This window comes from Centrocercus urophasianus, unplaced genomic scaffold (genome assembly GCF_019232065.1).
Source record: "Centrocercus urophasianus isolate 14NV4802_14NV808 unplaced genomic scaffold, USGS_Curo_1.0 seq_15, whole genome shotgun sequence".
NCBI lineage: Eukaryota > Metazoa > Chordata > Aves > Galliformes > Phasianidae > Centrocercus > Centrocercus urophasianus.
The window spans coordinates 20,605,465-20,620,281 of record NW_024884697.1 but is presented as its reverse complement, the minus strand read 5'-3'; the positions used below and the strand labels follow the sequence as shown (position 1 = coordinate 20,620,281).

At 38.1% G+C, this 14,817-nt stretch overlaps 1 protein-coding gene across 1 annotated transcript; it reads left to right on the top strand.

Moving 5' to 3' along the window:
* The first annotated feature begins 4,135 nt into the window (after window positions 1-4,135).
* ASB15 (ankyrin repeat and SOCS box containing 15) lies at window positions 4,136-12,873 on the top strand. Its single transcript, XM_042816125.1, has 9 exons — window positions 4,136-4,248; window positions 5,739-5,791; window positions 5,879-6,010; window positions 6,442-6,600; window positions 8,723-8,968; window positions 9,590-9,761; window positions 10,135-10,705; window positions 11,167-11,320; window positions 12,701-12,873. The coding sequence occupies exons 1-9, from the start codon at window positions 4,136-4,138 to the stop codon at window positions 12,871-12,873; spliced, it is 1,773 nt and encodes a 590-aa protein (XP_042672059.1).
* Window positions 12,874-14,817: the final 1,944 nt, after the last annotated feature.

Here is a 14,817-nt window from a genome sequence, read left to right as displayed (position 1 = left end):
AAGGTCGCAATGAGGTCTCCCTGGAGCCTTCTCTTCTCCAAGCTTAACAAGCCCAGTTTATGTCATTCTTCTCTTTGAAATAAAAATGATTTTGTCTACCAAACATGAGATTTTAGTATAGTGACTGTCTTTTAAATATCTGTCAACTTCTGTTATTCTTTCATGAATTGCTTCAGTATTGAGCCCTTGGAGAAGTTTCCAGCATATCAATACTGTTTTTCTACAGCAGACATGTTTAAAAAAAATACCAAATTGGTATGTGTGCATTGGGTAATCTGGTCTTACTAAGGTCAGAAGATTTCTACCTTGCGAATACTCATAAAGTTGGGTAAATATTCTGGAATTTGTTTCATAATACAGTGTGCATATGCCTCTTACGAATTTGCTTCATGGAATTGGTTGGCTAGGAGCTGCAGAATCAAAAGTGAGATTCACTGGAGTAGAATATGGTAAACAGGCAATTGCTGAGTTAACGTGTGCGAGAACAAAAGTAAAAAACCCACCACATTAAGGGACTTGTGATAGAAGAAGATAAATTGGCAATAAAAGGGCATTTTATGTTATCAGTGGATTTTGGACAAAATAGTATTAATAACAAACTGAAAAGCAAAACAATGCCATGTGTGTCATATTGATATGTGTTAGTTGTGATAGCACCCTAGTTACATGAAGGAAATGAGGTGAACATGTAAAATCTTTATGTTCTTTATAGATATTATAAATCAATATATTTAAAATATTTTTCATATATAAGGATATATTCCTGTTCTTATCAGCTGTTAGCCAGCAGTTGAGCAGGGCACTGGCACTGTTCATACCTGTTTCTATTGCACTGTATTTTGAAGGCTCACCACACTTGTCTGTATCACAGTAACAGAAATTGCATTTAATAGTATATCATCATTGAATGACTTTCCTGATCTTGCGTCCAAAGATTAGGTGCATGTCACACATTGGTCAAGTTTACAGTTTCACAGTTCTATACACATGGATGAATTACATAGCACAGAAGAGTAATGGAGTTCTGATATTTTGTTCTATCAGAAGTGTAAAATTTCATTGTATCAGATACTTATATTAACAACACGTTGGACATTTATTGTTTCAGCTTGTTTTCCTTTTTGTGTATTAATTTTGGAAAAGATAGTAACAGATCTGATTAAAACAAAAACAAGACTAAGGTATCAGTGATATGACCGAGGGAAAAAAATGAGCTGGCGGGAAAAAAAAGATCCAATTTCTTCCACTTTCTGGGTACAGATGTTCTTCGTGTTACTCCTGGGTTACTGTGTTTTTATATCACTTCTACTTGCACTATAGAATGACAGAATCATAGAATGGTTTGGGTTGGAAAGGACACTGAAGATCATCTAGTTCCAACCCCTGCTATAGGCAGGGACACCTCCCTCTAGACCAGGTTGCTCAGAGCCCTATCCAGCCTGGCCTTCAATGCTTCAAGGCAGGGGGCATCCACAGCCTCTCTAGGGAACCTGTTCCAGTGTCTTACCCTCACACTAAAGAATTTCTTCCTGATATCTAATCTATATCTACTCTCTTCCAGTTTAAAGCCATTACCCCGCATGCTGTCACTACGTGCCCGTGTAAAAAGTTCATCCCCAGTTTTTCTGTAGGCCCCTTCAGGTACTGGAAGGCTGGTGTAAGGTCTCCCTGTAGCCTTCTGTTCTTCAGGCAGAAAAGCCCCAGCTCTCTCAGCCTGTCCCCATAGGAGAGGTGCTCCAGCCCTCTGATCATCTTTGTGGCCCTCCTCTGGACCAACTTGAACAGCCCAATGTCCTTCTTGTGCTGGGGCCCCAGAGCTGGACACAGTACTCCAGGTGGGTTCTCATGAGAGCAGAGCAGAGATGCAGAATCTGCTCCATCTTTCTGCTGGTCACATTTCTCTTGATCCAACCCAGGATACAATTGGCCTTCTGGGCTGCAAGCACACATTGCTGACTCATGTTGGGTCTTTTATCAACTGACATCCCCAATTCCTTCTCCTCAGGGCTGCTCTCAAGCCATTCTTTGCCCAACCTGTATGTGCTTGGGATTGCCCTGACCAAGGTGCAGTGCAGGACCTTGCATTTGTGTTCTGTACTGTGTCTCCTGCTTTTTTGACCAATTTCAAGTTCTGAATCTGGACAAGTAGGTGCTATAATTGACTATCATCAAATCTATAAAGCTTTGCATCATATCAGCTTCAGATATAGTGATTACTATTTGGCCATATAACCTGTCAGAATTTACAAATCTACAAATAGTTAAATGCTAAAGCTTCCCAGATTCCTTTTAATTTATGTTAATATGTTACAGGATGTTAATGTTATCCTTGAAGCCAAGTTGGGAATTACTTTAAGAGTTGTTGAACCAATGAGGGCACAGATAATCTTACTATACCATCCAGACCTCATGTTACATTTGATGAGATTTTAGAGAAGTCATGTGTAATACTTTCCTGTGGGTTGAGTCTGCTTGTGTTACAGTTGTACAAGGTCAGACCTTAATTTATCAAGCAACTGTGTATTTAATTTTAGAAATATCACAGGACACATTAGCTTGCAGGTCTCTATTCCTGGCTGTTCAAAATGCAGGCCCCAGACTAACAGTGGCAAGATAATGGGTTGAAAAGGTGAGGCTATACGTTGTGCTCGCCAATTAGACTAACGGTGAAATCGTTTAAAACTGTAATATTTAATAGACTGAGACCAAACTTAGAATGCTATTTTTTAATTATTATTATTTTTATTATTTTATTGCTGTGAATAACCTCTTTGCATGCCTAAGGGCCTTCTATTTCTAGAGAGAAAAGCTAGGTTTGTCTGGTTTATTTTAAGGATAAGAAATGAGAGTAACATGAACACACGTTATTAACTTTATGTGTTTGAAAATGATAAGTGCTTATCTATGTGTTTAAAAATGATAAGTTCTTGATATGCTTCTTCCAGGGAAAGACTTGGAACTCATTATTAGCAGGTTGTTCAGATGTTTGGGGGTAAAAACAATGACTTTAAGATGGCAAAACTTTTTGGTTTTTTTGTATGCAAAACAATGGCAAGTAATCCCTTTTTTCAGGTAGAAATAGAAAACAATGTCAGAATGGTATCAGATTACTCCAAATGTTATTTAAGTAAAATATTCAACATAAAGCAACTAAAATGTAGAGTAAGCATTTGTACTTGTTTCTTGTGACCTAGTGCCGGGTTCTAGCCACTGCCAAATACCCATAGCTGGCTGGGAGAAATTTTTGCTGCTGAGCTTTTTAGCCTTTTCTCTGCTGCACTGCGTAAGAGGGACACTGCTGCTGCTGCTCTCATGCTGGCTATGCTGCTACACTCCTGTGTGATCCCAGTGGAACATCCACGCTTCTGTCGGACCTCGTCACTTTAGCACAGCGTATTACCAGCAGTGATATAGCAAATCAGGCTCTCAAGGCATGTATAGACCTCTAGCTATGTGTCCAGCACTTGTGCTGTGGTGAGCCATTTACATTCTACTTACTCTGCCATGTCAGTCAGTTGCTACCTTACTAAATTTATCATTTTACAATATACTATTAATTTTTGTGTGATAATTTGAAAATGGCACACACAACAATTTTAAAACACTGCTTACTTAACACCTTCCTGGCTAAGTCTGTGTTGAAGCAGAGCTCTGGGTTGCCTGTGGCATTATCAGTTCTAGGGATTACAACAAAGCAGGGGATAGCTGGCAAAATGGGCATGAGAGTTGTATGACCAGAAAAGAGCTACACATTTAGATGATGACTAATTTCTTCCCCTAATTGTGTGGAGATAAAGTGGAGGTAGAAAAGCAATATATATATATTTAAAATAAAAGAATTTTCTTGCTGTCCTGCATTTGAGTATCCTACAAGCTGTTCTGTGCTCTTAATCCCTCTTGGAATAAGTGAGGTTGGATGGTATGATCAACTTGCAGGATTAAACCATTTGTGAACGTTTGTGAACAATAGAAGCAAAACTCAATAAGATGCTATGAAATTAAAATAAATTGATGGAAACAATTTTATTATTTAAAACAAAAACAAAAACAACAACCTTAAGTAGTGTACTAATCCTAACCAGTATATTTTTGTGTGTATTTCAAAACAGCATATGAATATGATTTGCCATAAAAAATGATGGATGAAAGTGAAGATGTGGTCGAAAATCTGCTCACTGAGTATGCCATACAGCTTAGCATTCAAGAATCAAATGCAGCCAAACCACGAATGTCCAGCTTTAGTGACAGGTACTGTGAATTCAGAGGTTATGCCATAATTTTAGTGTTTTGTGATACTGACATTTAGTGCTTGATATTGTCCTTAAAGCAGTTCTTGGTTTGGCTGTTATGCGTTTTGCTCAGTGAAATACTGCCTGAAAGAATAAACAAAACAGAAACTTGCTAGTGAACTTCTCTGTACTCACTCAGTTTTCCCCTGTGCACTCGGGTATCTAGGCGTACAAGAAAACTGCAAACGAGAAAACCAAAAGATCCTACAAAAGTGTTCAGCAAGAGTTCAGATGTGACATTAAATTAGACTGATTGAGTCCTTTGATTGATGATTGATGATGAAAATCATCTCCCTGGCATCACGTGGGGCTCTGTGCTGGAGACAAAGCTGAGATCCAGAGCAGGCTTCTGCCCTGCTTTGCCATCTGGAGCAACCCATCTTCTGGAGTTGCAGAGATGTTAAGGGAGACGGGACTCACTTGGTAAAGTAATACTTCCCGTAGCTTTTTAGGCCATTCTTGTGAAAAGGTACACATGAAACAAAAATGAACTTTCTCTAAGTGGAGAGGTTCTTTGGCAATAATCCTATAAACACATATTGTAGGTTGATCTATCTTGGGACTGAAAGGGATATCATAGAATCATAGAATGGCCTGGGTTGAAAAGGACCACAGTGATCATGTAGTTTCAACCCCCTGCTGTGTGCAGGGTTGCCAGCATCCAAAACCTCCTTGGGCAACCTGTTCCAGGGCATCACTACCCGAGATGTAGAACTGTAAGTCTGGGAGCACTGTCAGCCTTAATTTCCTGTGGGATCTCATGAGAATTTGACTCTTGGTCATCAGTGTTTGCGTGAATCTTCCTTTTCACTTGGCTGCTCCTTTTTTTTTTTTTTTCTTCTTTGTAATCTAATCTAGTTTTTAAGTTTAACCTATTCTTGTTTTTTTTAAGATACTCAGTGTACTAGCAGAAAGCAGCATTTAACTTCTGTTTATGGAGGTTTGAATAACACTGTTAAAAAAACTGACAGTTGTTTTTCAGGGAAAACTACATAATTGACATAATCAAACTCATTAATTAACAAATATTGAAATTCTGATGCCATCATGTATTCATTTGCTGCATAAAGTTTCTGAGTCTGAGGGGCTCGTTTCTGTACTGTGTGGCAAATACGCCTTTTAAATCCATAGAATTCTTTACCAAATTCAGAGCTTTGTCAGAGCAGTTCACAGCTCCTCCTGGAAACAGCCACACCAGGGGAGGATAGGGGAAGGGACACAAGGCTGCTCAGGAAGCCAGGCAGGGCCTGCACCTCCCTTGAGAACTTTGGCTACTCTGAAGGTCCTTGTTACAGGTGTAACTTAAGAGATCACAAGGCTAATGGGGACTATAGATGATATATAAAGGAAAGTTGGCTCAGATGAGAAGCTCATGGAAAATATTGAATAAATAATGTAATGTATTTACTGTGTGTTTGTATTTTCTATTTTCTGTTCTCTTTTGGGTAGTTTTGTGCCACCTAGTGAAGAAAATAGGAAAATTGTAACAGCCATAAAGGAAGGTAAAACCCCTTCTGTCCCTTTGTGAAACTGTGCTCTCCTCATAAAATTTTTCAACTGCATCTCACTTATCTGTTGGATTTCTTAAGGTCAGATATTTGGGCTCCAAGATCTTGTGAAATGGAAATATGCTTTGGATGAAGCTGATGAAAGAGGATGGTTTCCTCTGCACGAGGCTGCAGCTCAGCCAATTCAGCAAATATTGGAAATTATTTTAGATGGTGAGTAAATGAGGATGTCTCATGGGACAGAGGAAGTAGCAAAGAAACAGAGAACAAAAAGCCAGACATGGACAACAACAGGCTAGAACTGATTACTAAAGAAGCATGAAGAGATCCTCTATGAAGCATCTTACAGATGTCATTTACATCTCAGGCAAATTTTATTTTTGGGATGTTACATCAATTTACACTAGGAAAGAGCTTGAAGTCTTATTTAATGCTTTGTTCAGAATCCTACGGAAATAACATAGCTAAAATGAATATTCAGTATTCAGTCTGGAGGTACAAGTTAGATTAAGATAAACATAATTACAAGCAATTTTCATAAAGATTAAAGACTTAAAGCATCTAAGGACTGCTGGTTTACATGTGTGCATTAACAGCATTGCGCTTTAAATTAGTTTTATGTTTCCTCACTTTCTTACTTCTAGCATCGTATAAAACAATGTGGGAATACAAAACATCTGATGGAGAAACACCGCTAACTTTGGCAGCCAAAGCTGGCTTTGTGGAAAACGTCCGAGCGTTGCTGGAAAAAGGTGTTTGGCCCAACACCACGAATGACAAAGGCGAGACTCCACTCCTGATTGGTAACTGCCCCCTTTCCCTGGGCTGCAGCCCATCCACTTCACCAGACTGACACATCTGCTTCGTCAGACTTGAGAGCCAACCCTGACAAGGGGAAGTTAGCTCCATTTCTGTGAATCCTTGTCAGTGTGTGTAATTCTTACTCACTCCAATACTCTGTTGGGCTGTTTTGCTGGCTGTTGGTAGATGAAGTGAAATGTACCCAGTGTTCACTTCAGCGATAATTTTACTGAAGTCATTCCTGAGTTGCATGTAAAGATAATCCTGAGAATGCGACCTCTGTTTTGTTTGAGGCATCTTCTCTGTGTCTTCAAATGCTGTAAGGCCATTAGCAAGCTGTCCATCTTAAAGTTTAAGTCAGGTACAAGAATAAGGCGTTACTTTAACTTGAACGTGCTTTCTGTGGAGGTCTGGAGGTTACTGAAGATTTTTATATTTTTTGGATGGTTTCTTCAAGAGTAGAACGGCATTTTCGGTTGCAAAATCTCCCATCTCGTCTCCCTTCCTTCTTGTACTGAAAGCAAGCTTGTACTGCATTTCTAAATAACACCTCAATCTCAAGAAAGCTGATTCTTTGTAAGATTTTATGCTATTGGTAGACTTAAATGAGCATCGTTGCACGTGGGCAGCTTAGCAGATATCAGCTTCTAGTTGCTGTTGAAAGCCAAATATCTCCATTCTTCTGAAGAGAATAAATCTCTGAAGTTAATGCAATTCTCATGTATACATCAGAGTACCATTATACTGCATAATGAACTGCAATATATATTACAATAGCCAGTATTAAAATCTTAAGTTCTATGAATTTTTGATAAGTGGATAAGTTAACATTTTAAGGCTCTGAGGCTTTTCTGAAGCTTTCCTTTGGGGTTTCTTGCTTTCCATTGTTTCAGCTCTTTTCAGTAATTTTAAGTCTATAACTTCGAAGTTATTTTCAGTTTTTGTTTTAATGAAACTTGGAAAGAATAATTAGGGCAGATGTAAAAAGAATTCCCCTTATAGTGGTAATTTATTTTCCTAAATATTTCTCTATACAAACTCCTGGAAATGAGGCTTGCCAGATGTGAACTGTTTATGTGACGCTTTTTGTGTTTTTGTGCCACTTAAAGCTGAGAACGTGGACGCAGATATTGCTGTGCATCACACATTTTAGCCTTAGTGAAATAGAGAACCAGATGTTTAACACTTAATAGATGATGTTGAGAGCTGAAAATCACCTAGCTTCCCTTTTTAATTCTAAAATTCTGAATTGAAGGGCTCTTCAGTGTAAAGATAAATGCTGAAAAAAAAATCTAGCGTGATAATTTCTACTTCCCACTGTGTTCAGTAATGCTTCTCTTCTAAGCAGATGTAAGTAATTATGAAGACTTTTGCTTCATAAAAACCTTCTTACATGTTTAAAAGGACATTCACTGAAGTTAAATTTGCTAACCCTGACCTTTCTCACCTGCCTTGCCAGTCAGAGAAGAGATCTGCTATTCCAAAAGATAGTTCACATGTGAGATTAGACTACTATCTGGATCACTGTTTTATATGTGGATAATTTGCAGGTGTAGTTATATATGGAAATTTCAAACTTAGCACGTCAGAAGGTCAGAATATGGGATGGCAGATGTCAGTGTTGTTTTGGCTGACAACAGCCACTGAATACATGCTAGGATTAGAGCTACCAGATGACTAAATCACAACTGAGATTTTCAGTGGACATTGTAATGTTGGCATCACTTTTACAAGTAAGGACCATTGTCTAATACTTTATTGTTCTTAGTGTTGCTTTTCCTTGCAATTGATCTGATGCCGCTTTTGTCTTCCATATTCCTAACTGATATTTCTTACAGATTAAGATGGTTTAGGCAAAGAATCTGATAAGGACTACTTCTTATACACTAAACAGCGTATGAGAGGCATTACCTGTGACTACGAGCTTGAATTTCCCATGCAGCTCAGATCATCATTGATTTACCATTGAATTGGACCCCCAGATTCCTAGGACTGGAGGTCTTTTGAATTTCCTCATGTTAGTACAGAAGAAAAAAATTCTCTAAACTTACTGGATATCTTTAAATTAGACAATGTGCTTGAAAATATAATAGTATTTTTTTTCCCTTTTTTAATATCTTCAAGCTGTAAGAAGTGGTTCTTTTGAAATGGTCTCTACTCTGATTAAACACAACTGCAGGATCCACCAGCCATGTGTAAAACGTTGGTCTGCAATGCATGAAGCTGCAAAACAGGGACGCAAAGATATTGTTTCTCTTCTTCTGAAGAACGGTGGAAATGTGAACCTTAAGGATGGGTATGGAGTAACACCATTAGGTGTTGCTGCTGAATATGGTCACTGCGATGTGCTGGAGCATCTCATTCATAAAGGTATGTAGCCACCACGTGAAAAAGAATTGGGCCTCTGCTCTGGCATGCATCGTGCCTGGTTGCTGGGGTGTTTTAGAGTGGTAATGGAAAAGGAGAGAAGTAGGAGCGATGAATGATTAGATTTGGTTTCTTGGAAAGAAAGGAAGCATATATGAGCATTCCTACTCTACCATAATCCATGTCAAAGGAATGATGGAGTTGATACCAATCAGTTTCAATCAAGGAGGGACCTACAGCTACTGTCCTACTTTGCCTTCTTCTACTTGCTCCTGTCCCATTTTCTTCATCTGTTTCATTCCTTTCTACAGTGTACATAATTATATTGGTACTAATTGATGCAATTAAATATTTATTTAAATAGGCCAGGCTTTTGAAAACCCTCAGTTATAACCCTTAAGGCCTAAGCAGACCCCACCCATACATCATACATCTGGACTTATATCTATACAAGATTTCTTTTTGCCTTTAAAGGCTAATTTTGTCACAAGAAATGTTTGTTGTTTACATAACGTTTTAATATAAATACGTTTTAAAATATGAGGGAGAGTATTCTGGGCTTGTTTTTATGTTGATCTGCAAATCAATTTGGTTGCAATTCTAAACTCTCTATCCTTCTTCAAGGTGGTGATGTCCAGGCCTTAGCAGATGATGGTTCATCAATACTATTTGAAGCGGCAGGAGGAGGAAATCCAGACTGCATATCGCTTCTTCTGGAATATGGAGGAAGTGGCAACGTGCCCAATAAGGCAGGACTGCTTCCCATACATAAGGCAGCTTATGAGGGGCATTACCTGTGAGTATGAGTTTGTACTTCACATTCTCTTTAAGATATAGTGTGCCTGAGGGTCACGCTGAAGAACACTGTTAAACATGAAAATGTGCAGACCACCTGTATTTCAGAAATGGCTGCGTCGCATCAACTTGAATCAACTTCTAGGAGTTACTTTAGCAGAAACAAAAGAAAATGTAAAATATACTGCTTTAGAGCTAAGTGAAAAGCACTGAAATATCTTAAAGACAAGGTTCCATTTGATACTTCCTGAACAGGTGCTTCTGTGTTAGGATTTTCCTGTGTGAAGTGTCTATTTGGTAAATTAACATATAGGTGTGATGGTCATTTTCTTCATGCAGAGGAGTGATGCCTTATTGTCTTCACTGTTTTTTAGGGTCCTGAAGTATCTCATTCCAGTCACATCCCAAACTGCAATCCAGAAAAGTGGGATAAGCCCTGTTCACTCAGCTGCAGATGGCCAAAATTCACAGTGCCTAGAGCTCCTTATTGAAAGTGATTTTGATGTCAATACTGTCTTGGATGATCACATCTCAAATAGTTATGATGATGAAAGGAAAACTGCACTCTATTTTGCTGTTTCTAACAATGACATTCTTTGCACTGAAATATTACTGAAAGCTGGTGCAAATCCGAACAAGGATCCTTTAAACTGTCTTCTTGTGGCAGTAAGAGGTGGTAACCACGAAATAGTAAGGCTGCTTCTATCTTATGGAGCAAATGTCAATTGTTACTTTATGATGGTTAATGATACGCATTTTCCCAGTGCCATCCAGTATGCCTTGAATGATGAGGTGATGCTAAGGCTGTTACTGAATCATGGATACAATGTGGAGTTGTGTTTTGACTGTATGCATCAAGATGTCTTCGGAAATTCTTTTGTGTGGTCAACTCCAGAGGAAGAGATTCTGCCAGGGTGGACTTCTTCTGTAATAAGGGATAATCCAGTAAATACATACCTTCCTTCTTTTTGCTTTCTTCTTTCCTTTAGCCAGCTTTAAAAATTCCATATTATTGTGCAGAATTAAGCATATACTTGCAAAATCCTCTTAAAACAACCTAAAAAACTCAAACAGCTATTTTTCATTTTTGATTCTGAGATAGGGAAAATTATTTATGTAGAATGATTTAGTTTGGTACCTGTACATTAGAGATTTAGTAAGGAAGATTTAAGAAACTGCAAATCAGGCTATTGTTATTTCAGTTCCTGTCCAAACAAAGGCTAGATCACAAAGACTAAGCATGGAAGCAAATGTAAAGTAATTTACATAAGCATCCATTCATAGCTATTAAAGCTCATTCCTAATACTTTGTTTTAATTACCTTTTGTAATTGCTTTACAATGTGTTATTTTGGCATTCCACTGCGCATATTTTGAAATTATTCTTTGATATGTTTTGTCTTTCAGTTCTGTGACTTCATCTCTGTTCCGTGGTTGAAACACTTAGCAGGAAAAGTTGTTCGTATTTTTATAGATTACATGGATTATGTTCCACTATGCACAAAAATTAAGTTTGTTCTAGAAACACAGAAGGAATGGACAGAGATACGCCAGATATTGGGTAAATATCTAACTTCCAAATAATTATGTTATGTTTTATTACAGGAGACTGTAATTGCTTTTACCAGGTCATATTAGTCTAAAATGCAGTAGCAATACAAGTGTGTACTAGCTTAAGAGCCAGGTTGTGTCTGTCATCCATTGCTCAGATTGAGACAGATCGTCTCGATGTTGCCACTGGTCACAGTTAATTGGACTGGAATATAAGTGTGAATGAACCTGCTGTGCACCTTACCAGTCTCCTGTGGAATGTCAGTGGTGTGTGGGAAGCCTCTTCAATTGTGCAAGACCATTGGGGTACTTCTCATCCTCCACATGAAGCATTACAGTGCCAATCATTGCACAGCTATGAAACATATTTTTTATGGAGGAATATTGCTGATACTTTATCTTTTTTTCCTCCCTTGATCGGCCAAGTCTATTAATCATTCCAGCATTATCATAAGAGCGTGTTTCAGATGCTATTGTGTTCAAGATGAGAGATGTTGACAATGAGTTACCATCACAGTGTACCATCAATTCCTGATTTACAAGATCTACATTTAGAGTTGCCGTTCAGTAATTAATACTTCTGTGTATGCTTTCTCTTTTGAAGCTCTACAACCTAGTTTAGATATTTTACAGCAGGTGGCACCAGAAATGGGTTTCATCCACCTTAACTTTAGAAAGTTGAGAAATAAAGGAAAAGCTCTCTATGCAGGATCTAATTTTATTTGACTGTAGTTTGCAGTTTTTTAATAGAATTTTGTTCAACATCAATTATAAAGGAGCACAACATTTAAATTTTAATCTGGCATTTAATTTTATTTTGATGTTTTATACTGGCATGCAGAGGAAGTTTTTTTATTTACTTTTAGTGTCATAGGCACATCAAAATAATTTGGTTGTCTTAACTATAACAGGTGTGTTGAAAATTGTTGAAGTGTTCAGGAAAGCTAAGTCAAATCAAAATCTTCCAGTGATGTGAAGTCTGGTAAGAAGTTTTGGTTTAGATCCAAGCATGGTCTGGTCTCAGTGCCTTATTTCTGCTCTATTGAGCAGAAATGGAAGTGCCAGGTCATTTGCACAGCTGGTTTAAACCTGCAAATTTTTTCAATATACACAGAGAGAAAGGAGAGATCATTTATCAGTTGCCATTGATTACGTTAAATAATGTCCAGCTTTGGTGACATAACACAGTGTGCACATTTCTAAAAAGGAGGAATGTAGTGTTAGGAGAAATCCAAAAGAAGTTTGATTAATATCAACAGCATGTAACATCACATATTCAGAAGTGGCAAAATTATGCCCAAAGGTAGATTTTGATATTAGTTTTTTTAGGGCAATCATTCATCAGCCATAGTTAACAACATTGTTATTTCTCTCTCACTGTTATTTTCAGACAATCCTCGCCCATTGAAACATCTGTGTCGCCTGAAGATACGTAAACTCCTGGGGTTGTGGAGACTGCAGAAGCTGTCATCCATGAAGAAGTTTCCACTTCCACCAGTTCTCCAGAACTACATCCTATATAAAGAATATGATCTGTATGGAAAAGAGATACATTCAGAATAGTTTTTAATAATAACTGTGCACTATTTTAATTTCTTTTCTATTTTCTACTGTCTGAAGATTTGCTTGCTGATTCTATGATTCTATGTTTTATATATGTTCACAACATTCTGCTATGTATTGTAATTAGTTCTTTGATGGGCACAAATTTTTCTTCAAACCTAGTATGTTTTAACACAAGATTGTACTTTTCAAATCTAGGCTGAAATCACAATAAGGGCACTATAATAATTATGTAGAAAAGAATCACTCTAAATGGGAATGTGGATGAATAAAAGACAAAAGATTTTCCTGGTAATCTTCCCTGTGAGGATGATAAATGCACACTCATCTTAGTTTGTGGCATGAGTTTATCTAGAAAAGAGAAGAAATGCCTAATTTAACTTGGTAAGGAAAATTAAACCTCTAAATGCAGTTCTCTGACATGTAATTGGCAGGAAATATAGCACATTTCGTATCTGGAAAATCATTATTCTATTATAAAATTCTCCAAACACTTCAAAGAGTCTTTTTAGCTATTTTTACCAATCAGTGTTCTCAGGTACATCTACTTGTCAGTACAGTATGTCAGTGTAGAAAGTTTTAATGCCCAGCAAAGATTGAGGGATGTCAGGCTTCTTTAAAAAAAGAGTAGATCTTGACTGGCAAACCAAGCAGGAAATCAAGTAGCTTTTCCCCTTAGTTGAGAAATGGTACAATATCATAATTTAATCATGATTCCTACAGAGATTTGTCAGTTCATTTCTCAACCAGACTAAACAAGACCCTTAGTCACATACTGCGATATACTTGGCAGCATGTTTCTGTGCGTGCCCAGAATAAAACACATCTGACTAAATATCCTTTATATTATTCCATTAAAAGTGGATTGCACTTGTTCTTTTGCTACACATACACACACACACAAGATCAGCTGAAGCATCCTTCTGCCCCATTCCTTAGGCTGGCATTCCATGTTCTCCAGAGTGTGTGCTTGGTGTATATAACTTAACACCTCAATCAGTATTGAAAAATTCCACTCCCCAGAGCAGATGTATCAGTCATTTGTAGGTCGGTCCTTTCTCACAATATATTTACAGGATAAAATGGAAGAAGTGAAGATTATTGGTCAAGGACATGAAGAGTGTTATGAAAGAAGGCTTAGTTGTTGCTTCTGCTCTCCCTAGAGCTAATCCTCATCTGAGTTTCCAAGACCCATCCTCTGTTGCTTTGCCAGACATTTTTACTAGGATAAAGAGAAAGAATTCGGTTATTTGTGTGAAATCTCTTGGTACCTGGCAGACACACTGAGCCACTGCCAGCAGGATGTCCCAGGTGGTGGATGGCTCCACATGGCCTGAGGCTGAACGTGCAGTGAAACCAACATGGCTGTCCGCAGGCAGGGCTCCCCAGGCCAACTCATCTTGGGCACACCGATCTATGAGCTGGTTTCACTGTGTGGGGATTTCTAAACAGAAATATGGGCTTAATAAGACTTAAATAGTGGCAGTTTCTGTGAATCCAGTGACCACAACGTGCGGATCTGAACGGTCACGTGTTTGATACTGTACACTGCAACCAGTGAAGGAAACATGATCAAATGGGCTTTAGATGGGAGGCTTAAGACCCCTTCTGTGGTGAGAGCCAAATTCCATTAGTAATTCTAGTTCATAGACCAAGGTTTATATTTAGGGCTCTATACACGCCTCAGGCAATAGTTACATTGCCTCTGGCATCAGAGCATTCAGCTCTAGGGCAAAGTGTTGCCTGAAATGTTTAAAATATCATGGACTGCTCCATAAAATATCATTAGGTAAGTTAAAAGACCTCATTGTGCTTATCTTATTAACGATGTATCTGGGCCATTTTTGTTATTTGTCATCCTGTTGCCACAATACTGTGGCATAATCCTGTGTTAAAGTTTTTCTTTCCCTCAACATTGAAGATGCCAATTTATCAAAGACTTCC